The sequence below is a fragment of the Candoia aspera genome, chromosome 2 (genome assembly GCF_035149785.1).
Source record: "Candoia aspera isolate rCanAsp1 chromosome 2, rCanAsp1.hap2, whole genome shotgun sequence".
Taxonomy (NCBI): domain Eukaryota; kingdom Metazoa; phylum Chordata; class Lepidosauria; order Squamata; family Boidae; genus Candoia; species Candoia aspera.
In genome coordinates, this window is record NC_086154.1 from 256,722,730 (window position 1) to 256,746,725 (window position 23,996).

General features: G+C 42.0%; 1 protein-coding gene across 2 annotated transcripts; it reads right to left on the reverse strand.

The window, feature by feature from the left end:
- Positions 1–3,319: 3,319 nt before the first annotated feature.
- On the reverse strand, positions 3,320–22,561 carry KATNAL2 (katanin catalytic subunit A1 like 2). Of its 2 annotated transcripts, XM_063295845.1 has the most exons (15): positions 22,497–22,561; positions 22,017–22,183; positions 20,850–20,886; positions 19,233–19,356; positions 18,367–18,462; positions 16,918–17,016; positions 16,153–16,230; positions 14,841–14,939; positions 14,136–14,199; positions 13,741–13,859; positions 10,535–10,626; positions 7,041–7,151; positions 5,390–5,552; positions 4,759–4,861; positions 3,320–3,577 (listed from the first exon to the last, which is right to left on the reverse strand). In XM_063295845.1, the coding sequence occupies exons 1-15, from the start codon at positions 22,559–22,561 to the stop codon at positions 3,438–3,440; spliced, it is 1,557 nt and encodes a 518-aa protein (XP_063151915.1). In that variant the 3' UTR covers positions 3,320–3,437. The 2 variants fall into 2 exon arrangements, with proteins under 2 accessions (XP_063151915.1, XP_063151916.1); XM_063295846.1 differs by lacking the exon at positions 5,390–5,552 and having other exon boundaries at positions 3,463–3,577.
- Positions 22,562–23,996: the final 1,435 nt, after the last annotated feature.

The following is a 23,996-nucleotide window of genomic DNA, read 5'->3' on the forward strand; positions in this document are numbered from 1 at the left end:
ATGGGCTAGTGCTCATCTTAATGATTTCAAGTCTTTGAAAAATAAAAGCAATGGAATGGCCATTGGCTTCTTGAAGTTTGTAGTGGGAGGGAGGTGGATAAGATGGAACCAAGTTGTTAATAAATTCCTTCTGCGGCTGCAAAAGCTGTACAACCAATTCTCTCACGTCCAGCTTTTTAGCAGCAACAGCACACTACAAAGTCAGTAGAGCTGAATGTGTGGGTTACCCAAAGCCTGGAGAACCTGGATTGGTTCCCTGCCCTTCTGACCCCGATAAGCCTCCGTCCAACCCAAACCACCATGTTTGTGGCACTTCAGAGGAACAAGTATGAGGAAAAGCCACTGTTCAGTGAGAGTCTAATTGTAAGACACCAAGAGCTTTTCCATAAGGAATTTACCATAAATCCTCCCCTCCTTCCCAATTTAAACAAGCTGAGCTTCATCAGCGATGCTTCATTCAAAGCAGCCTGTCATTACCACATCCTTGGCTTAACTTCTGTCAATCTTTAATACTGATCCAGGCTTGTTTTTGAAATTCTAAGTAAAAAGTAAAGGTTCTGCCAATGTTTTAATTAGTCCTATTAACAGAGAGTTTCCAACTAGCTTGTAGGCTGGCTGGGGAATTCTGGGAGTCAAAGTCCACACGTCTTAAAGTGGCCAAAGCTGAGAAACACTGGTCTAGAGTGAGACTTGATCGGCCCCTATTAATTTCCTGTTGTATCCCCTGTTTCATTGGGTTGAGGAATTCTTCTCTTACCCATTTTTAACACGAAGGGGGGAAACTATTTTGGAAACCAGAGGGACGTATTCTTGCTTTTATGGAGTTTTCTTAATACAGCTCTGAAATGAAGTCGCAGTCTGAAACAAGCCCCATCCAGCCTGCACATAGGGTGGTAACACTCGCAAAATGTTCTGACTTTTGTAACAACAGTCAATAGCTTTTCTGGTCCATTTGGAAAACAGAATATAAATCCTTTGTGATTACTTTTTGGGGCTCCTGAGTGTTAAATTATTAGATGATAATTGTAATACTGGTTTTACTGAAAGAACAGATTTCTTAATAAGCAGCATTCTTGGGGTGGGGAGGGGTGGGGAAATGCCAGCATTACTGTGGACCATTGTTAAGTGAGTTTAGATTAGGAATAGATATCAGATACTAAGTTACAAAAAGAAAACAGATCATTCAGCCAAAGTTACGTGGCTTCATTCATTCCGATTTTGAATGAAAAACTTAATCATTTTCTTAGATATTTTATCTTAAAATCAGTGGAAAGAAAAAATGGCAAGGAATGGCTTTTCAAAACATTTTTTTTTTTACAGAAATCAACTTTTTTTCAGGGCTAATTTAGAAACAAGAATGTTGAGAAACGACCTTGGGACCAAATGTGCAGGGTAGAAATTTAGTAAAACAGATGAAATAATTTGTTTAGGTTTTCTTGGAAAATATTGGCTATAATCACCCTCGAATCCCATTACAATGCAGGAATTCTTTTCAAGGGGGCACACTAGCCAATCTTGCGCATGTGGAATCTGAAGCTAGGAATGAGGCTAGATTCATATACTGCTAAGCTCCCGTTGTTAAAACATACCATAGTGGCCAGATTCACATGTCATGTTAAATCAAACCCAAACAAGCTACAATTACTGAGTACAATAGCTTGCTCCTAATTAACAATGGATAAGATTACAACCTTATAAGGAAGTCTGATTTAAAAGCAACAGTAAAGGCAATTCCCAAGTTTGATTTTCATATTTCAGTGGCATTTTCTCATATACACAAGTGAAGCACTGACACCTACCAATAAAAACCTGTTTGGGGGCAAGGATGTGAAATGAAAACACCGGCACAGACATCGCAACAGGTGAACTGGGTGAGCTTCTTCAAGAACTCCAGGGATTCCCAATCAGCTTGGCCAAGAAGAGAGAGATTTTTAAATTTAAGGCAACTCTGAAGAGCTTCAAATGAAGGACATGAGAGCACATTTGTATTAAATTGTTAAACTGTATGGTTTAAAAATATTTCTCAAACATTGGCTCTCATCCAGCTAAAATTAAGCTCATAAATAAGCCAGTGCAGAGGAGCTAAAACATCAGTTAAGACAGAGAATCCAAGTGAATTAACCATGCCAAATACTAAAGGCAAAGGGGCATGTCTATGAATATTTGACCAGTTTAAGAAAAGGGGAGTTGCAAACCTCAGGGTGCTTCATTAGATCTGTATGGCACTTTGGATTCAGTCTCCAAAATGGACCTTGGTGTGTGCTTGAGTATGCCCGTACCACCTATCTGCAACACGTCTCTCTTTCCCAAGAAAATCCAGCTGCTTCAAGGTGTTGCAGACAGGTGCTTTGGGCATAACCTGAAGCACTTTTTAGAAAAAAAAGGTGGATGCACATTACACACCATTCTTCAATCTTGGAAACTGGCTGTGTGATCCAGTGCTGTTTGGCCCAGAAAGAGGATCACATAGGGTTGGATTCAAAACTCCAGAAGAGGCTGGGACTGACTGGTAGCTCAGAAGTGTGAAGTTCTAGGAAATCAATGATCTTTTGAGAAGAAAAGCTTTGTCTCAAACACAACATGTAAGTACTTTAAAGAAATATTAAGACAATTTGGTTGTGCTGTTAGCTGTTGCTGTGCATCACGGTAGGTTCTTGCCAAAAGACAGCATATTAACTGGCTATCTCATCATTCCACTGAACCCAGATTCGTGGCCTTGATAATGGTTCCTCCCAAAGGAACAAACAGGGTGGTGGCAGAAGACATTGTAGGACAAGGATAAATACTTCCTTTCCTGGCAGCTGCCCTGTTTAAATCTGGGGATCCACCAGGTAGATTATACAAAACCTGCTACACTTTCCAAGTTTCTTCCCTAAGGGGGAAAAATATTGAAAGTGTCTATTTTAAATCCTCAAATGACCAAGGGAAGATAAATGAGAGATACTAATCTCTGTAAATAAGCTTCTAAAATACATCACTGAGACTCCAAAGTGGTTTATTCTTCATGGATGTTGGTCTTGTTCAAAATCTACTGGTTTAATCCAAGGATCCCTGAGAAGGCCAATTAATTTCCTTCTTTGTCATTTCCTACTATCTGTCTCACTAAGGAAGAAAATTAGAGCAGCAAAATATTAAGTCAGCAAAATAGATCCCAGAAGTCTTCTAGGTGATACAATAATAAAAAATGCCAGTTTTAGTCATAAAGTGCTAAAATGTTTTTCTGCCTTATAAGGCTATCAGCTGAAAAAAATATAACAAGGTTCTCCAAATAACAATTTGCAGCCTCTTCTCCATCATAAAAGTATCCAGTTCAGAAAATGACTGAAGTTTCCTCTCGGTAAAAAAAAAATACTCGGTAGAAATTTGTTGGGACTGCCTTTTGGGGTGGGGTGGAAAAATTGGAAACTTGGATAATTGTTTCAGATCTTAAACTCAGCTCAGACTGACTCAAATTCTCTTTGCCAGTCAACGTATTTTTGACTTAGGTTCTTAGCAGAGGGCTTGGTATGAGAGATGACATCCAGGAAGTCTTCAGTTGTGACAGTGTCCAACTGGATCACAGGTAAGTTCCCACTGTCTGAAGAAAGAAGATCTCCAATTAGCAATCCAGATGTCATCCAAAGGTGGTCCACTCGGAGTCAATGAACTCCTCAAGCCTCCCCTTGAATGACATCAAACCCAGATGATGGGGTCATAGGAGGGACAGACCTGTGAATGACACCTCCATACCTGGAGTCTTGCTCTGCTCCCTCTAGTTTATCCTTCTAGTTTATTCTCACTCTGTGTGGTGAGCTGTGGACATCATTTTAATTTCATTTCCCCTCTCATTCCTCAAATTGGTGCCCTCCAGTGTGTGAGATTATTAGTCCTAGCTTCCAATTTGGGGAGTTGAAGTCCAACCCCACCCAGAATACCAGACTGAGGAAGCCTGCCTTATAATAAGCCCAAGGGGGACAGAAATGGAAAACTGGCTATAAACTACTCTGCGTATACAAGATAGAAGGGATAAAAATCTGCAATTAATAAATAGTCTCAAGTGATAACAATGAACAAACTATGTATGTGCAAAACATCTCCATGAAAATTAAAAAGCTGCTTACCCACCGTTTGGCCTATGCTTGTGAGTATGGGGACAAACAAAAGGCTGACTTTGACATCATGTACACATCTTAGTCCTTCAACAACACAGACTTCTTGATTTCAGCAGCCTTTCTCTTTCCTCACTCCCAGCCTACTTCTTTGTAAGGTCTGACAAAGAGGACTTGAAAACCTGAGTTGTCCTAATTCAGGGGTTATCCTAGGAATGATCTTTCATGTGGCCAAAATATTGTTTCATGGGTCCCTCCAGATGCTGGCTAAGGGTTCTTGGTGTTCCAGCACATCTACAGAGCAGCAGATTGGAGAAGACTGGTTTAATGCAGGTGAAATGTTGAGAAAGATCAGCACTATAGATGTGTGATAACCTTTTGTGCAAAAACATATTTGTAGTAGTAACACACCCCAGACTAGCAGAGATCTGGTGGAGGGAGTGAAGGCTCATTGCATCTTAGAAAGGCTGACACTTTTATACCAGTGGCAAAACTGGGAGTCTACAAATCCAAAATAAGTCTAATTGGAAACAAAATACTGCCATCTGCCGGTACACATCTATAATGTATCATTCTCCCGTTAAGCTTGCTAGCTAACCTAGTTAGACATCACAGCTTATCTGATATTGCGGCATCTGCTCAGCTTGAATGCTCAGAGGGTTTGCTGTACCTGGCTGATGATTTTCAAGAGCGTTGAAGACTTTTCTCACAGGACGCATAGCCGCTTCTTTGCAGACCAGCTTAATGTCCGACCCAGAGTAGCCTTCCATCTCCTAATATGTAAACAGAAAGATGTGCTCAAGTCTGCAGAGGTTCTCCATTGCGGATAGTTGCCAAGCTAGCATTCAGATTAAGAAAGGATGAAATGGAAGACAGGTTATGGGGAAGATTTTCTACGTCAGGCCCCTTCTCACACAACCAAAAAGGACTCCTGAGCACATGGAACCCGTCTTATGGATTATTTATGATGGAACAGAGGTTTGCTCAAAGACAGATTTGTGACAAGCTCTTCTGCCACTAGAAGAATATCAAGATAACATTACAAGATCCACACGGATCAGACCAGTGGCCTATCTCATTCAGCATCTTATTTCCCTCAGTGGCCAACCAAGATGCCTTCAGTAAGGCCTCAAAAAAGAAGACAAGTTCCATGCTCTTGTTTCCAGCAATCAGTAATTATTTTTGAAAGCGATGGTCCCACCAAACCATCATGACTAATTGCCAATAACCATTCTATCCTCTACAGACTCACTGACTCCTTTACAAAGGCCATTCATAACTTGGATGGGCTTCCTGCTCACCTGACTGAGCAAAGTATAATTCAGCTCTGTCCTCAACTCCACTCCTCCACTGTTGCTCACTGGGGGAAGCCAATGCTGGACCATCGCCTGCCTTGCCTCTTTATTTGGGAGGTCAACTAGAATCCTTTTCTCCAGTCGGCGCAGCATGGCGTAATCCAGTTCCCTAGAAGAAAACGTAGGACAGATCCTTGGACACTGCTCTATTAGCGATAGGATTTCACGACTAGCCATTTCCCAAAGTGTAAGCAGTAAAAGGATTCCTTAAGAGACACCAAAACTATGGAAGGATCCGGGCCCCCCAGACTGGAAGTGATCCAGCTGAGACAGGGCTTGTTCATATGCACATGCCTTCACTCAAGCAAAGAGTTGTGTGTGTGAACAGACCATCAGAGTGAGATGGATTTTAAGCTTATGCACAATGGCTTACAATAGAGCCAGTTCTTCCTATCTGTTTTCAGTCATCAAGCATAGAGTTACTGCATGCTGTGCATACATGCACGTCTGCAGCAGCTGGAGCAGAACAAGCAGGCTGGCTTTATCAAATGCCAACACAGGCAAAAAAAATATTACTTTGCCCTTCTGCCAAGGGCCATTTCCACACAACAGGTTATACCACCTTACAGCACCATATAATCATCCTGGTGGGAGTGGGTCACCAATGAAGACAGGCTTTAAATTGCCACAGCTGGTTGACGTTACAAGACACTACTGTGAAAGTGGCTATTAGTTCTATAGGCCAGGTGAGTATGATGATGATCATCATTTGACAGCCAGGGACTAAGAGGATAGGAAGTGAGAGAGTGAATGAATCCACAAGAAGAGCAAAATTGAAGCTGACTCTTCTAATTCACAACTCATCCACTGCATTATCTTACAGTAAAACTTTGTTTTAATGGGCTAATTAAGGAGGAGGATGAGGAGGATGGGAGAACATGATTCAGGAAGGTCAAGAATAAGGCAGCAATTTCTATCAACACACAAATGATGCCATTAGTATCAGCTTACTTCATTTTGCACAGTGATGTCATTACACCAACATCAATTTCTGTCAATTCACTCAGATTTCAGGAAAAATATGGTCCACTCCATGCATAGTTTGTTGCACTGATATCCCTTAAAACAAGGATTCACTGTAGTGCCCTCCTTTGTTACTTCCGTACAAAAGACCAAAGGGGCATTCTTTCTACTGTAGCCCATTTTGATCCTGACCAGATCTTTCTATGAAAACAGGAGGGTTTTTATCCTGAAACTTTAATTCAGCACTTATAATTCCAATAAAATCCAACTTTCCCTATTTTTAGAGTGCCGGATGATTTAAGCACCTTAAGATTTTCTCCGCTGAGAATGCTTCTTTAGCTTAACTATAGTAAATAACTTGGCCATCAAGTTGCTTTTTAAATATTAGCAGCTGGCTTGCCCTGGCATATGTTGATCTTCTGAAGGATTATGTACTTTGTGGTACAAACAGCAAGAACTGCAGAAGCAAAACATTAATAATAGTGATGATAATAAAGAACCCAAAAGCTTCCAATTAATCTTTGAAGGCTTTAGCCAAATATCATGGCTTTTACTGCTCTGAGTAAGTAAAATCTTTATCTGTGTTTAGAGGCTCATGCAGATGTATTCAAAACATATTCTCTGGCTCTCTTACCAGGGCAGGTTGGAAGCCGCTAAAACAAAGACAAGATCATCGGATCGGGCCAAGCCGTCCATCTGCACCAATAATTCTGTTTTCATCCGCCGGCTCCCTTCATGTTCACCACTACCAAGATAAGTTGGGGGCAGGGAAAAAGGGGAAATATTATTTCTAGGCATGGGAGAAGGATCCCCTTTATCTAAATAGGAATTGGCTAAGATGTGGAATCCCTGTTATGGAAGCTCTTTTCTCCTTACTTCCATTAGCTAAGGCCCAAGCATTATTGTAAACCTTGTGATGGTTAATGTTGAGAAGTTAATTCAACAGTGAATTTGCTCATTAGAGGACTAGAATGAAAGGAACTAGGCATCTGAAGTTGTATCTTTGCATGCAGATTAATCCAAGAGGGCCTGAGCAAATGCCAGCACTGGCATTTAGAAGGCAATTAAGCCTTGCACTGGGTCTCACTGAGGACAGAAATGGGGCAAAACTCCTTGGTAGAACACTGACTTTGTCCATGATTCAGAACCTAACAATCCTTTAAATATCCTTGCATGAAACTGGCACAACCCTTTCCTCTGCAACACAGGGACACCACTTGAAGTCGAAGCAGTCCTTGAAATTTTGGGGCCCTCTAAAACCACCAAAGCGTAACTTTTAACAGAAGAGGTATTCAACAGATACAGAGCCGTTGAATCAAGTGATCTGATTTAATTTAAATTATATCTGATGGAGTTTTCTTTCCTCTCACTTCATGGACCAGAGCTGATGGCTCCGTGGAAGGGTCACACTAAGCTCCGCCATGAAGCTACATCCCGGTGCAGAAGATTCTCTAGCGAGAGATTGAGTTCTGTTGGCCACATCCTCCTGGAAGGTATCAATTATCTGATGACTGGCTTCATGCAAAGTCTCTGTTTGTTTAACCATGGTTTGCTGTACAAGCAATATAAACATAAACCATAGTTTTGGACTATATAGGCCAGAGTCACACAAAACTATGTGTGTGAACCAAACAAGCCCCACTTTGAGAGAGTACATGGATCAGCAACATGGAGAGTACTGGTACTAAATCATCTGTAGTAATTCAGGTTAGTGGCCACAGAACTCCAGTGTTAAAGAACTTGAGAATTTTGAAAAATGTGAAATTTTAGAAAAGGTCACTGTTGATGCCTGAAATCTTGTAGGATTTCAGTGTTCTCACATGAGATTGTGCGAGACTTTAAGGGGTGCGATTAGCTAAATTGTATGAGATTTCACCATCTTTATTTATAGAATTTATATAACCACCCAACGCAAACATTGTGACTCTGGAAGCCCACAGTAGACCCCAACACAAAACAAAATAGACAGTTTCAATTAAAATTCAACCAGACATTAAGAGGCGACCAAGATTCACATTCGCTCCCTCCTCCAAATGGGGAATGCAATTGTCCAGGCCCCAATGCCAAAGGAAAAAACCAAACAGATTTTTATTGCCTTTCTGAAGGCCTACAGGGTTGGGGCTTTCTTCAGAAAGAAGGCCTGACCCTGCATGATAAGGGCCATTTTTAAATCTTTAATTTTATTTTATGACCCCTGGTTGAGAAATCCAGGCTATGAGGATGGAATGATGGGGTGGGTGCTGATTAGAATGTAAAAACAGGAGACTGCCCTATATGTCTGTTCTATGAGCCAATTAAAAAGATGCATAAAAGCAAGGGCAAAGGGTATGTGTGTCAGGCATAAGGTCCCAGTCCTTTTCCCCCTGCAGGTAAAAGATTTCAGACACATTTGTCTGAGAACAGGAAGGTATATGGACTATTAATTCACACAAAGCTTATCTAATCATGTTCTCTTCCAAGTCCACCCAGCATTATGATGTTATAATCATCTCTCCAATTAAGGAATCTTCAAAACAATCTTCATATACATGATTCATCACTTGATGACTGTGCAAATTCGTTGATGACTTCTGTATGTGGAACCACCTTCATTGACCCAGCCCTGCTGAGGACTTCATTGCCACCTTCAACTGCAGGTCTCTGACCAATAAGACATCAAGTGATAGAGAGGTATCTGGGATTTCCCCCCCCCCCAGTTCTCTCAGAGCCTCCAGACTCCTCTTAGAAACTGGGGCAGTAACTAAATGCGCAAACTGATCTTTGGTTACCATGCTGTGAAGGACCTCTGCTCACTGGCCTAAAATGGTTGGTCTGGAGAAACAGAGGCACCACCAGAAAGGTAGTCCAAGCATCCACTTTATGGAATTATATTTCTTTCTATCCCTGCTGAGCTAAAAAGATAAAATAACATCAAGAGCATGTGTACAAGAGACACAATGATCAAGGGGAAAACATCTGGACATTAAGATTTAGCACAGCTCAAGACAGCACAAAATGCAGCAGTTATTTGTGCAAAGCTGTTGGATAGCAAAAACAGCTCCTCCTCGCTGGAACCTCTCAAGTGATCCTGGTATGGAGCCCTTTGTAAACAGTCCTTCTGACTATCTGAAAGTTTTTAACATGACAGTATGTAGACCAGCATTTCTCAATCTGGCTGGGGAATTCTGGGAGCTGAAGTCCACCCATCTTAAAGTTGCCAAGGTTGAGAAATGCTGGTGTAGGCTCTGTATCTTTCTTCTTGAAGAACATCAAGCCTCCGTTCTCAGGGGACAAAGCTAAATGTTTGGGAAAGAATCAGATCTGCAGCTCCTAAGGTGGCAGGACCTAATGTTTAGAAGCTATGTGAAGGTGAAAGGTCCCCTGTGCAAGCACCAAGTCATGTCTGACCCTTTGGGGGGATGCGACGTTTTCCTGGCAGACTGTAGCGGTGTGGTTTGCCATTGCCTTCCCCAGTATTTCCACCTAAATATTCTATATAAATCTAGGTATCCTGAGGCATGGTCAAAGACTATAAAGGAAGCAGCCCCAATCCCTCCTTCTTCAAACAGCTCTGTTGAGGACAGCCTGAATCAGACCAAGGCCAAAACAGCAATGGAATAACTTAATATAGAGAATCCTTAATATATGTTCAAATGCTGGTAACAGAAGCTTATCTGTTTGATTCAGTGGGCCTCAAAAAGAGATTAGGAGGACAATGATGACTTTGAGATGCTTTCTTAATCTTGTATCCCTTAAGATTTGCACAACCATCAGAAATCAGTCGAGAAACTAGCCTGCTGTGGAAAAAGCTCTCCCTGTTGATTATATTCCACTTCCACTCCTGAACCCTCCAACCAGGAGAATTCAGGCGGTCCTCCACTCAGGTCTGGATCAAAAAGACCTTTTGTCTGGGGATCCAACTTAGCCCATTTGGCTTACTGTATTTGAAGATGTTTAGAAGAAGAAAAGGGGATGAATAGAAGAAGCCACAAAGGTTAATCTATGTTCCTAATACTAGCCAGGGTGCAGTGAGTGGGGGTGGGCTTATTTTTTTAAATATTTGGGAAGAGGATTGACCTGACACCCACGCTCCCCCCACCACCAAAAAGTAAAAAAGCAGCAAAGGACAGGCCACTTGAAAATTGTTACCCTGGAACAGTGCCTCGCTGGCTCATGACTGACTCCAGCTCATCCAGGAAGATTGTGGAAGGTGCATGGTAGCGGGCAAGTTCAAATAATACCTGTAGAGAAAGAGACAGAACTCAAGAAATCAGGAGGGCCAAAGGGTCTGTATGGGATCATCCTCTGGCTGCAGGAAGCTGGGAAGACTGCAATACTGGGGCAAGCCGCCAAAGTGGGGTTGGCAACTTGGAGCCACAGAGCCACTGCAGCCCTCGGGAAAATTCCAAACACTCTTCGCTCTTTCACTTGCTTGCAACTTGTCCCTTCCTCTGACATAAAATGAAGGAAGAGAGAGTTCAGCGTCTGGCACACATTTAGGGTAAAGGTAAAGGTTTCCCTTGACGTAAAGTCCAGTCGTGTCCGACTCTAGGGGGCGATGCTCATCTCCGTTTCAAAGCCTTGGAGCCGGCGTTGTCCATAGGACACTTCCGGGTCATGTGGCCAGCATGACTGCACGGAACGCTGTTACCTTCCCGCCGAAGCGGTACCAATTAATCTACTCACATTTGCATGTTTTCGAACTGCTAGGTGTGCAGAAGCTGGGACGAGCAACGGGAGCTCACCCCGCCGCGCGGTTTCGAACCGCCGACCTTCCGATCGACAGCTCAGCGGTTTAACCCGCAGCGCCACCGCGTCCCTGGCACACATTTAGGATGCCACAAACTACTTCTCGTTCTGGATAATCCCCTTCTGGAAATCCATGAACCCCTTGCAGAACTCTTTGATCCACCTGATGTGGAGAAAAAAAGTGGACTTTCCAGAACCAGATTGCTCCCATATGGAATGTTTTGCACCTCTCTAACTATAAGCCTCATTGCACTCAGCTAGAATGGGTATCAATTCAATACTACAAAACAAACAAACATACAAACATTTTTTTAAAACTTCTGTACTGTATATTTTGTTTTCTGCTATGGGATCAGGAAAATGCAGCTGCTATTACAGTAAAATATTGTAAAAGAACTGATTATGAGGATACACAAAAATATTAGAAATACTGCCTTGATATGGACATACAAAATAATTCTTAAATCTCCATAGCTCACAAAAGAGGAGAGGAAGAGCAAAGACACACAATCCTGTCTTTATATTTTAAATCTTTTCACCTAAATCCTACTCAAATATGAAGGGAATAAGACAGGAGAGTGATTCCAGATTCTGAGCAAATCCTCCTATAACCACCAGAGACTGAAATGTCCCTTTACAGCTGCATTTATAGATTTTTAAATACACTTTTATAAGCAAAAATGAATGCAAAGGAAATTGAAAATTGGGTGAGCTAAATACTTAGATACATTACACAAACACAGTATCTATCAAAGCGGTTTCAGGTTTTTTTGTAAAAAAATTACTTCTCTCTACAGATAATGCTCTTCTTCAGAAAAGTTAGACTCTGATGCAGTTACATGTTAGATCTTTTGTTAGATAACTGCCCTGAAATCCACTGTGAAAAAATTCCAACAGGACATGAAGAGTCAGGGCAGTGAAATCAAATGCAAAATTTGTGAAGACCACTAGGTGGCAGCAAAGAAATGGAGAAAACTCTGTTGCTCTCTAGTGACTGCCTGGATTTTAACAGCCCAGTTTAAAAATCGCTCTGAATCAGTACTAGGTGCATGGGTGATTTTCTAGGGTAACGTTTTTCAACCTCAAGAACTTTAAGATGTGTGGACTTTAACTTCCAGAATTCCATAGCAGTATGCTGGCTGAGGAATTCTGGGAGTTGACATCCACACAGCTTAAAGTTGCTGAGAAACACTGCTCTGGGGGCTACTCCTGAGATGTTTGCAAAGAATGTCGGAGTGCAACATTTGTTAATTGCTTTTCATTATGAAGCTAATGATGAAAAAAAAGTGAAACATTTTTTTTAAGTAGGTCTTGATCTAAACTAGCAAGTTTCCTCTGATGTTCTCATGCAAGACCAAATTTCAGCACCACTTAGTCAGATTGAAACATGCCCTCATTTTTGAAATTTACAAAATGAGTGGATTGTGGAGTCAAAAGAAAAGAAAAGGAACAGGCAGGACCACAGGAAGAGTACTGGATCCAACTAAACACTTACCTATTCCAGGATGTGCTTCCCACAATGGACAATTGAGCAACTGCTCAAATGGGCAACTGCTAGCAAAGAATCTAGCAAAGTAGTACTCACTTTCTCATGTCCTCTTTGAGATTCCTAATCAATCAATCAATCAATCAATGATTTAAGATGCTCCCAGAAATTAAGAACTTTTTTTAACATCTACGCCTTGGATTATAATATTTATTTAAGAATGGTTTTATTGTATTTTTAATTAGTATTTATTTTTGTTTTTATTGTAAACCGCCCATAGTCGCTCTGTGAGTGAAATGGGCAGTGACTAAATTTGAAATATAAATAAATAAAATAAATAAATAAAGAGATACGTGTTAGTGGTCATTACCATATCTTGTCTTGGCAAATTCCAGACCCTGACTATGTACTGTTAAGTATTTTATTGTGCCTTTCCTGAATTTTGCCTGATTCAGCTTCGTTAAAGAGCCCTGGATTCCAGGATTAAGAAACAGGGGGAAAAGCTTTTCCTTATCCAATTTATCTACACAATTATTAATTCTATACAATCATGTCCCCACATATTTGCCCCAAACTTTCTAACCTTTCCTCAAAAGTGTGATGGAATGTGAGGGTGACCTTGGAAGATGGGGGGAAGAGATGACGCCTAGGGAATGATCAGATAAAAGAAAAAGGAATCCACAACAGAGTAATGTCCAGAGAAAGAAGCTTAGGAAGGGCCTGCCCTAATTATTCAGGTGGGAATAAAAATGTGGCGGGCGGATTTGTACTTTCACACTTACAAGATTTTCTTAATCTTGCAATAAAGTAGAATTAGCTCATCTGGTCGTGTTTCCTGTCTGGTTTACCTGGGAGGGCTAACAAAGGACAAGAGCTCCAGAACTTTTATTTTTTTCCTGCCTTCCCCAGTATTTTGTCCTCAGGACACACTGGGCCCTAATTCCCAGAATCCTTAGCCAGTGCAGCTACGCTAGGCAGGGATTCTACTGGTTGCTCCCCTATTTCTGGAGAGAATACTGGGCTAGGGAAGACTGGTTTAGCCAACGCCTGTGTTATGCCATATTAGCAAATTCTCTCTTAAATTCTGTTTGTGTATAAAGGAAACAAAAGGAGTTTTCACTTTGACAAGCTTTTCTGAATCACCCCTCCATTTGCTGACAATGGTGGACGCTGAGATGTTGAAGAACGTTGTATTGCATTCAGTGGCAACAGCTTTAGCCAGCAAAGTTTTCCCAGTACCTACAAGACAGAGGAAAGACAACGTTCACTCAGCCTGATTAGATTATATTCAATATATGGTTCAGTCCCTCCCTGCTTGGAAACTGTATGCATGTTACATTTTCATAACGAATTTTTTTTCCTTGCGAGGCACGTAAGGATAGGTTATGCAACTGAGGTCACACGACCAATGAAAAAACTATTGTGACTTTCATTAAGAATGCTGTCAGTGTTCAGCCAGGCTGTAAGACATGAAACAGATAGCGGAGTCACAAAATGTAGTTAAACAGATCATACCTGGAGGCCCGTATAGTAAAAGTCCCTTCCACGGAGAAAGAATGCCTGTAAACAACTGTGGGTACTATGGAAAGAAGAAGAAGAAGACCATCACTAAACAAGGGGCTTTTCGAAGCACTAAGCACTCCTAGCAGCTTGTTTTGGCAACCCAACCAGCATTTTTTTATCAGAACATTGCTGGAGGGAAAATGTAGGAAATCTGAGTGGCTGATTCTGTATTTCTCACCCACAGGCTTAAAAGACAAGGAAAAATTCCCACCAAAGCAGATCCTCCCACTCCCACCAAATGTCTAGCTTAGCTTGAAGGCTTTTAACATGGCTCCTTCAGCCCACAAAACATGTTCTCTATCACCAAGACATGGTTTCTCCCTGAAAGGGCTGCTGCTGCCTTTAATCTGGGACTTGTGGTGGGTTTGGTCTGCAGCCCAAGGAGGATAACCTGCTCTACAGCAATGCTGGAATTAAAAAAAAAAACAGCCACCACAGATGCTGGCAATGCAGCAGAGGATGCTGAAACATCATCGTACTCCAGAGATGGCCCAAGTAAACCAACCTGAATTAATTTTCCTCCCAAATTGCCTTCCTGTTCCCCACTCCAAGTAGTATTGGTAGGAAATAAATAAATAAATAAAGTCAGTCAGTCTTGGCCATGAGAATAGAGACCATCTGCGTGACTTTTAAAAGAGCTGTTCAAGCATTCCTTACCCTTATGGGATAAACAACAGCTTCCTTGACTAACCGCTTGGCTGCATCAAGTCCAATAATATCATTCCATTTCACATTGGGGTTATGAAGATAGATATCCTGCAAGACATTGTTTGATCCTCTTAAAAACAGGCCTCCTATTTTCCTGTACGAGCATAATAAACACGCAGCAAAATAAGCTTGACCGTGCCATAAAGTTAAAGAAAGCAACATGAAAAAGGAGAGGTTGTTGTACTGATGCTATCATGGGGGGAGAAGAGAAGAGTCAGCTGTTACGAACTATGACTTCCAGCATCTCTCTCCATTAGTCAAGCTTGGCTGGGTCTGCAAGAATTGTCATTCAACAACAACTGGAAGTTATGGGCAGCTCATCCCTGCTCTAATTGGTTACTGCAAGAATTCATAGCATGCTCACCTAGGAATAAATCCCAGTGAAATCGACAGGGCTTGTTGCTGGCCCACTTAATTTCAGGCTGTGGGATAAAAAAAACCCCACTCTACGAGGGGGTCTCTAAACTCAGGCAAAGGGACCACAATTCAGCCTGAAGGCAGAGTGCCTCATTTACCTTACTTAGCAAGTTGGGTGACACTTTGCTGGAGAAATCAAACCCTCATCTGAGAGCCTGCCACCTGCCCAGAGCAGGCTAGTGGAGCAATTAAACCCCTGAGCTGAAGGTTTCCCACCTGCTGTAAGATCTTGTAAGAACACATGCTCTTTTCTAATCCTTCCAACTGCACACCTTCCGTTTCTATTGGCCAAAACCTTTGGGATTAACGTGACTTCAAGCATAATGACTTTTGCAAAAGACTTTCCATTACCACCTTCCCGTTTTCAGAAGGTAAATGTGTGCATGCTTTGCAAAGGTACAAACTAGTTTTTTGGGGGTGGGGTGGGGTTGCAAAGGTTTTTGGATTTTCAAGGATGCAGCCTATTATATCCGGTTCTTATCAGCAGTTAGTCATTTCATACTCTGGTGCAACCATTTACAGATGTCCTGCCATTCAGGACTGTGCCAATACTTCATCAATCATGGTATCCTGGCTTTACCACGGACTGCTTTTTCCAGGCGGACACAAATTGTGCAACTTGTAGGACTCCACAAGGTGGAAGAATCGGCTAACACAAAAATGTGGAGCTCAGGCAGGAAACGATATTACTGAATTGTTCCCAATGTAAGACTATCTATTAATGTTCCTCCCGCCGCTTCTACCTAACTTTCAATATTAAGATGGACAGAAGGATCAGTTCCTCAATTAATGAGGCCAGAGTTCAACAACCATCCTTGGTCTGACAAGAAAGGCTCACTCTCACCTTGCTAACAACTGTTGCAAGCTCCCTCATTTCAGCTGTCATCCCAAGTAAGGCACCCAAAGGTTTCAACAGCCGTTCCTAGAAACATGGAAAAGACACACCGGTTGCAGAAAATACTGTCTGAGTAGACTCCTGGACTGTATATCCTTGGCTTCCATTTACCTATTCTAAAGGCTCATATGCTAGTGGCAGTCTTGGTTTTTTAAATATTAATCTGCCCAAACTGCATCAGAAGAGAGGAATAATGGGCCAAGGACCCACACTGGATCTGCAGTTCCTCCCTCAGAAATGTAGGGTAATTACAAGGGTCCAGCATTCCTAAGTGTCTGGGCTGCCTTCAACCGCAGTCTCTCCTGCTGCCCCCCTGAAATTGGAGACAGTCATATTTTGGAATGGCAACCTGGCATATAGTTTGGGAAGAAACACACATGCAAAGGCAAGAAGAGGTACAAGACACAGATGAACTTGGTTAATGCACAGTTCCTGACCCTTTCTCCTAAATCTTTCCTTAATGCTTTTTATCCTTAGGAAGCAAAAATTGTTTTGCCATTTTAATTAATTTGGGGAAATCAATGAAGTATGAACATGTTACTCCCACTTTGCAAAGATACGAAGGATGCAGAATATTATATTCTGGGTTTTATGTGCTGGAAGCCATTCCCACACATCAATGTTACTGATCAGAGTTTTACTTCTAATTGAAATTATTATTTCCAAATAATTAGTGACTTTTACTGGCTACTGGTTAGAAAGAACACCGCTTACTGAAGGATCTGGATTGCAGTTAAGGCTGTGCAAGGCAATTTCACTGGAAGCTCCTTTGATAGCATCATGAATTAGCCCACGGAAGTCAATGATTTGGCCCTGCAGGAGAAGCAAATGCCATCTACTAAGTCTGAACTCTCAGAGTACTTGAGAGACATTAGGCAGCAAACCAAAAAGATATCAAGCTAAACCAGAGAAGACATTTCTGTGATAGCAAAGGCCAGAGTTGACCATCTAACACAGTGTTTCTCAATGTTGGCAACTTTAAGATGGGTGGACTTTAACTCCCAGAATTCCCCAGCCAGCCATGGTGACTGGGGAATTCTGGGAGTTGAAGTCCACGCATCTTAAAGTTGCCAGCATTGAGAAACACTGATCTAATATGCCCAGATATGTTTTTAATCTTAGCACCAAAGGTTGGAGATAGCCACTGACATGGCTTACCATGTTTTGCTCTCTATTGCTGTGCCATTATCTTGGCTGTGAGAGCCATTTCTCAAAAGCAAACAGCCTGATAGCAGACCTGTCTGTTACCAAAAGAAGAGATAGGTGGAAGTTATCTTTCTGGACCAAAAGAGGGTGGCTTCAAGTTTGTTGCACTGTGCAGGTGGGAGAAAGAGGATCACGAATCTGAACCTTGTTATAAATAAGGCTTGCATTTGATATACAATGTTCATTGGAATTCTTTTGTAAATGTCTTCGTTACTTTTCTACAATAAATCTACTTATCAGAAGGTTGTGGTTCCTTGATTGCCTATTTATCTCTTTCTGGTCCACCTTGTCATGAGAAACATGATATTAACCTTGGACAATGTTCCTTCCTTAATCAGAACCAATTGGCACGAACAAGCGTTGCCAAGTGAATCTGCAAGGTGTCTGCACCCAGGAGCCATGTTCTTTTGGTTCAACAGTGTTGGATGGAGTTGGCCTCCCTGTATTCTGCTTTGCTTCCATCAATGTTTGCCTTCACTTGGCAAAATCCAGAAATAAGACAGAATTTAACAAAGGAACAGTTTTTGCACAGAAGATCAGAATGTAGGCCAACCCTTAATTCCTAAAGAAGCCAATGAGATGTTTCTGGGATGCTCAGCCACACCCAATATCAACAGCACTTTCCTGGACTAATTTGCCTCCAAGAGTAGACAGAGTATTTCGTAACCAATAGTCTCCTTCTCTATCTCTTTATCTAATCCCCTTTTAAAACCATTCAGGTTGGCTACCTTGCTAATCCTCCTATCATTATGAATATACTGAAAAAAACATTGGCTCCAGTGTTGGTTTCTATCTCCACTGCAAGGATTACTCAACTACTCTTACTCTTTATTGTAGATCCTGCCCGGCCCCCAAAAGAGGAATATATCAAACAACACTCAAGACGTCTACAACCGTTTCCCTTGGGACACCTAAATGTTCTATAAGACCCTTATTGTTTGTAGGATTTTGACTAACTCTTTTAGAACGAGGGCCTTCTCCACCTCCTTTGTGGATTGCAGATACGTTTAAACCAAACTCCGATGCTACTCTGCTTAAAGGATCTTCATTCTCCTATAAAGGAAAAAAAATATTTTGAAGTTATAGGTGTCAAGGCTTCCCAGAAAGTATTAGAAATTTCCACAGTTTCCCGGACATCCCAGGCTGTTCAGTTTGTAAGCTTGCATGCTTACCAAGCCAGATTCTTCTCCGTTCCCTTCTTTATGCATTCTGTTAGTTGCTGCGTACCCTTCTGCCAGCCAGCTGGGAACCATGGGAACTGAATTCCTCTATATCTCAGGACACCAGGTTGGGGGAGGCTGCTATGGGCCATGGTGATATTTAATTAACCTTCCACCCCCATTATTTAAAATCCTGCTGTCTTAAAGCAAAAACCTATAAAAGGCAGCTTGCAACTGTTATAAATAAAGCAGTGCCTGAGCCGAACTGCACATAAAGGTAAGTGAGGCCTTTGTACTGAGGAATTAATTGACATCCTCCATTTCCATCAAGAATACAGCCTTTTGGACAGATCTTTCAGAGCAGAAAGGATGATTGAGTACACATATTCCAGGCTTTGGTTTCAAGTCAGCTTGTGATATCTCTGGGTAAAAAGCATGGCTGGCTGGGGAATTCTGGGAGTTGAAGTCCATGCATCTTGAAGTGGCCAAGGTTGAGAAACACTGCTCTAGAGAGACTGTCCAGGGCCAAACCAATGCCCCCAGTGCTGGTTTAGGATTATTTGTCAATCCTAGTAATTGATCAGCTGCCTGATCCGATGGCTAAAAATACCGTGTTCTCCAAATGAAGTCAAAAAGCAGCTGACAAACGAAAGGAAGTCCCACCTGCTTAGAGCTTTCCTTGCAGGAGGCCTTGAGCTCTGCTACTCCTGTGGGCGACACTTTGGACCGTGGTCTCCCGTGATGCTGGCTAATCTTGGGAAGATTCCGGCATGTGCTACTAGATGCCCTAGATGGAAAAAGCAGATTTTAGTTTAGCACCTTTCTTAAAATGGTAGAAGAACCAAGGCCTGAGTCTTTGGGGGAGGGGGGGGTGCTGTGAAAAAGTCAAGATCATTAACATGATGGGGCAATCAAAGCCCCCCCCTTTACATATGGCATATATAAAAAGGGTGGGGGGCAGTTGCAGCCAACATTCTGACTTTTTTGACCTCCACGTAGATGCTCCTGATGAAGGCTCCACCGCAACATGGCTGGACGCAGGCACCTCACTGTTTAGGCCAGTGTTTCTCAACCTTGGGACCTTTCAGATGTGTGGACTTCAACTCCTAGAATGCCCCAGCCAGCATTGCTGGCTGGGGAATTCTGGGAGTTGAAGTCCACACATCTGAAAGGTCCCAAGGCTGAGAAACACTGGTTTAGACTGAGGCTCTGGGCTACAAGTAGGACTGGTTTTAAGAGACAGCAGTTGGCCCAAAATAATGTAGCGAAAGACTGGATAGTTTGGCTCAAAATGTCTTGTCTTTGTTTAGCCACTTCATTTCTAAGGCTCACTTGAAAATATTCTTTTAACCGAATGGCTCTAAGTGGCTTTGAACCAGGTTGCCCGAATAACAATCTTTTCCCAGGCCTTAAGACGGACAATGCTCTACCCACAAGATGACTTATGCTCTACTGAGACCCTCAAGATGGCTGAGCAGCATGAAAAGGTAGAAAACAGACACCCCATCTTGGGAAAGATTTTGCCAGATCCTTCCCAGTTTACCTTCTGTGTCAGGTGAAGCATTTCTCTTACTCCAGGCCTTTTAAATTACTCATGTGGGCTAAGACTCTCTGTTTTAAAACCTGTGTGTTTTATTATTCTATTTTGTGATGCTTCACCAATGTTAAGATAACTCAGCACCAGAAAGCATTTGAATTTTCTCTCATCAACTCCTTTCATTTCCTTCTACTGCAATTCTGTATTACCCTCACTACCAGGGGTATCCACAAGGGTGTGTATGTGTGTGTCAAAAAAGTCAAGATGGTGGCTTTGGCCATGTGATCAAAGGGAGAGGCTTTGATCATGTGGCTACGGCTGCCATCTTGACTTTTTGGATACCTTCTGCAGATGCCCCTACTCCCTCCCATCCATCCATCCATCCTCTTTTTCTTATCCATCTATCTATCATCTATCTCTTTATCATCTATCTCTATCTTTCTATCCATCCATCCATCCATCCAACCAACCAACCACATCCATCCATCCATCCATCCATCCATCCATCCATCCATCCATCCTCTTTTTCTTATCCATCTATCATCTATCTATCTCTTTATCATCTATCTCTATCCATCCATCCATCCATCCATCCAACCAACCAACCACATCCATCCATCAGACTTAACATGTTGAATGCAATACCAGTTGCACTGCAGGAAGTGGGGAAAAAGTTGAATGAAAAATGTGGCTACAAGAGAGTTATTACCTAATGCTGTCCTAGCAGCTACCATTTGTCTTACCTTTTTGATTTCCCTCCAATTCTTGATTTATCATCTGCTGTGAAAGAGGGAAAAACAGCACTTTAAAAAAGAAAAGAAAATATTAGTCTGAACAGAATTAAGGGTGTTCTCAAGTTTCTGTTACACTCTGGTTTCCTGTGTGTTTTTGCAGAGGTCCGGCTTACCAAGCTGAATAACCCCCCGGGTGTGTTCTGCTGCAGCATACCCAGAGGGGCTTAGGTGGAAAGGGCCAATGCTTACTCCAGATGAATAACACTAAAGGTCTTGGATCGTATGCAGTAGAAACCCAAAAAGAACCTAATGTTTTGGACAGTTCTTGTCATGAGTATGGATGGTGAGCAGGAGGGGGCCCCTATCCAGGGGGGAAAACGCATGCGTAGTGTAGAGACTTTGAGCTGTCATTCAAAGAAACCCAGAACAGACCCGCCTTGAGTTTTGGGGTTTATCTGTCTGGGTTTTCCCATGCTCCTTCAGTTTGGTAGGATTTTCTGTCTACAATAGCAGTTAAATAAAACACTAGAGACTTTCTCCTCGTCTCGGCGTGGCCTTTGCTTCGTCAGGACAGTTCTCTTGCTTAAGGCAAACAGAACTCTGAGGGAGCTGGCAGGCAAGGGGTTGAGTTAGATCAGAGTTTCCCAACTTTAGCAACTTTGATATATGTGGACTTCAGCTCCCAGCATTCCCCAGCCAGCATGGCCACTGCTAAGAATCCTAAACGTTGAAGTCCACACACCTGATATTGCCAAGGTTGGGAAATATTTGATTAGATGATCTGCAAGGTCTCTTCCAAACCCCGATTCTACGATGGCACGAAAGCTTCCTTCGGTTGGGCGTGGTGCGGCTGCAGAGCATCCCAGACAAAAACAAGGCTGCTCAGTTCTCTCCCTGGATTCGCTGGGAAGGGTTGCATCCAAGCCTGGTAGCTGATGGTCTTGCGTGAGGTCCGCTAAGGGAGCCACGCTCGTATGAGTTCCTGCTCCACCACGTGGAGAAGCCAATATACCAAGGGATGCACTACTGAAATTCAGTGGCAAACCCTCTTCATTTTTAATAGGATTTCTTTGGAGGTGGGGGAGGGAAGGTGCATTAAACTCAAATATCAGTGGTGGTGACAACATTCACGTTTAAAACGGAAGAAAACTGTTCTTTCTGAACAGTGCTACATACTGGAGTCTACAGCTTTCTTGATAATCTTGGGGTACTTTTGGAACTTGACATAGTAGTAGCTTTCATATTCCATCAAAATGGTCTCAAGATCAACATTGTCGCAAACTTCAAAACGATGCAACCCAAACTTTGTTTCGCGCTCCAGGGCGTTAGCAGCATCGACATACCTGTGAGGGGCAGATTCAGAAAGCTTCAGTGTATTGTTAGGGCCTGAGAGTTGTAGCCGTAAGTTTTATACAGAGAAAAAAGGAGAAGTATAAAACAGGACCAGGATCACTGATTCAGGAATCAACTATCTCTGCATTTTCTCTCTATGTGCTGGACTTCAACTCCAATTATGCTCAGCCAGACTGGCTGGGGATGATGGGAGCTCTAATCTGGAAGAAAGCTGAACGTCGTTATCAGGGACTCTATGAAGTTTGCTTGTGGCAACAATCACAGATTTGTAATGTGTATCTTATAAAGCAAATGAATACTTACCCTTCTTCAGTTAAATAATGTAAAATCAAAATAAGAAGATTTTTGCGTCGGGCTTCGGTTCGCATATGTTCCTGCAAAAAATAAGTAAAATAAAATAAAATATGCAGCTTTATGTAAGGCAAGCATTGCTGACTGTAGACGGCAAATTTCCTGGGAAAATCAGTCAATTTTTTAGTAGAAATTTTTATTATATTACTGCTCTTCTCATGTTTCAGGAATTTCTGAGCTGTAATCAACATACTGCATTTGGTGGGATCTATACATGACTATCCTCACATTAGTCCTCTCTCCTATTGTCAATTTCAGATAGTACACTCCTTGGAATTCATACATTTTTAATAAATAAAAACATATTGATGGCACATTGAAGTCTTTAGTGCAGTACCCACACATATCAATTGGACATGCATGCAAGGTCACAAGTATATACAAAGTCGCCTGGGAGTCAGTCCCATCAAATTCAGATTTATTTCTGATTAAATATGAATTGGAATGCAACCAGGACTTTCGATGAGGACAGTGGGCATAACTGCCCAGACCCCACACAAGCAGAGGACTCCATTTAAAACACGGTTAAACATTTGAAATGATCAGATGGGGATTACTGAAGGCAATAAAACTTTTCAGAAAAAGTAGAATCAAATCACATCAGACCAAACATTGAAACTTTGTTTGAAGCCTGATCTCCTGAGGTTTGGATAAGCCTTTAAAATACTTCTACTTTCAGGGTCTTTATGAGACAGAAAGAATGTTCTTTTCATGCTCTTTTGATCATGTATTGCAATTATGGTAACACTGGGATTAGGCAGTTTTAAATTGATTATTATACTGTTGATACTGGTTTATGTTTTGTCGTAATGTTCATTGTTTGCACTACTATTATCATCCCAGGAATTATTTCCCTATTTGGGGTTTCCCCATGCACTCCCTTTTCCCAGGCCATTGACGTCAATGGATGAAAAACAGTGGGAAAAATGTTTCTGTTAATGAAGATACTGAAGTGTTGGATACCTCCTACCTTGTCAACCATCAGCAGTAAAGGAACAAGCAGTCAAGAAATACAGTATGCCACAGACTAGCACTTGGTGGAGTAGCCATGAAGGCCTTGGAAAAGATATTAAAATGCTGTGATATCTGTATACCTACAAATATCAGAATTGTGCTAGCCATGGTATTCCCTGTGACACTCTATGGAAGCGAAAGTTGGACTTTGAAGAAGCAGGATAGCAAGAGCATTGATGCTTCTGAACTTTGGTGTTAGAGAAGACTCCTGAGAATATCTTGGACAGCCAAGAAAACAAACAAATGGATGATTGAATAAATCAACCCAGAGTTCTCACTTGAGGCACAAATGACCAGGCTCAAATTATTTTACTTTGGACATGTTATGGGAAGATGCAGCGCTCTGGATAAGTCTCTGATGCTGGGAAAGGTGGAAAGAAAGAGAAGAAGAGGATGACCAGCAGCAAAGTGGATGGACTCAGTTACGGTGGTGAGTGC

What these genes read in the sequence shown, in the direction of transcription:
- KATNAL2 (XM_063295845.1), bottom strand. Translation starts at nt 22,561, where the DNA reads ATGCGAACCGAAGCCCGACGCAAAAATCTTCTTATTTTGATTTTACAT. An exon ending in ATTCAGAAAAGCTTGTCAAA is followed by an intron (nt 10,627 to 13,740) that starts GTGAAAACTCCT and finishes CTTTCTCTACAG; the next exon opens with GTATTATTTGAACTTGCCCG. An exon ending in CAGCGAGGCACTGTTCCAGG is followed by an intron (nt 7,152 to 10,534) that starts GTAACAATTTTC and finishes TTATCTTGGTAG; the next exon opens with TGGTGAACATGAAGGGAGCC.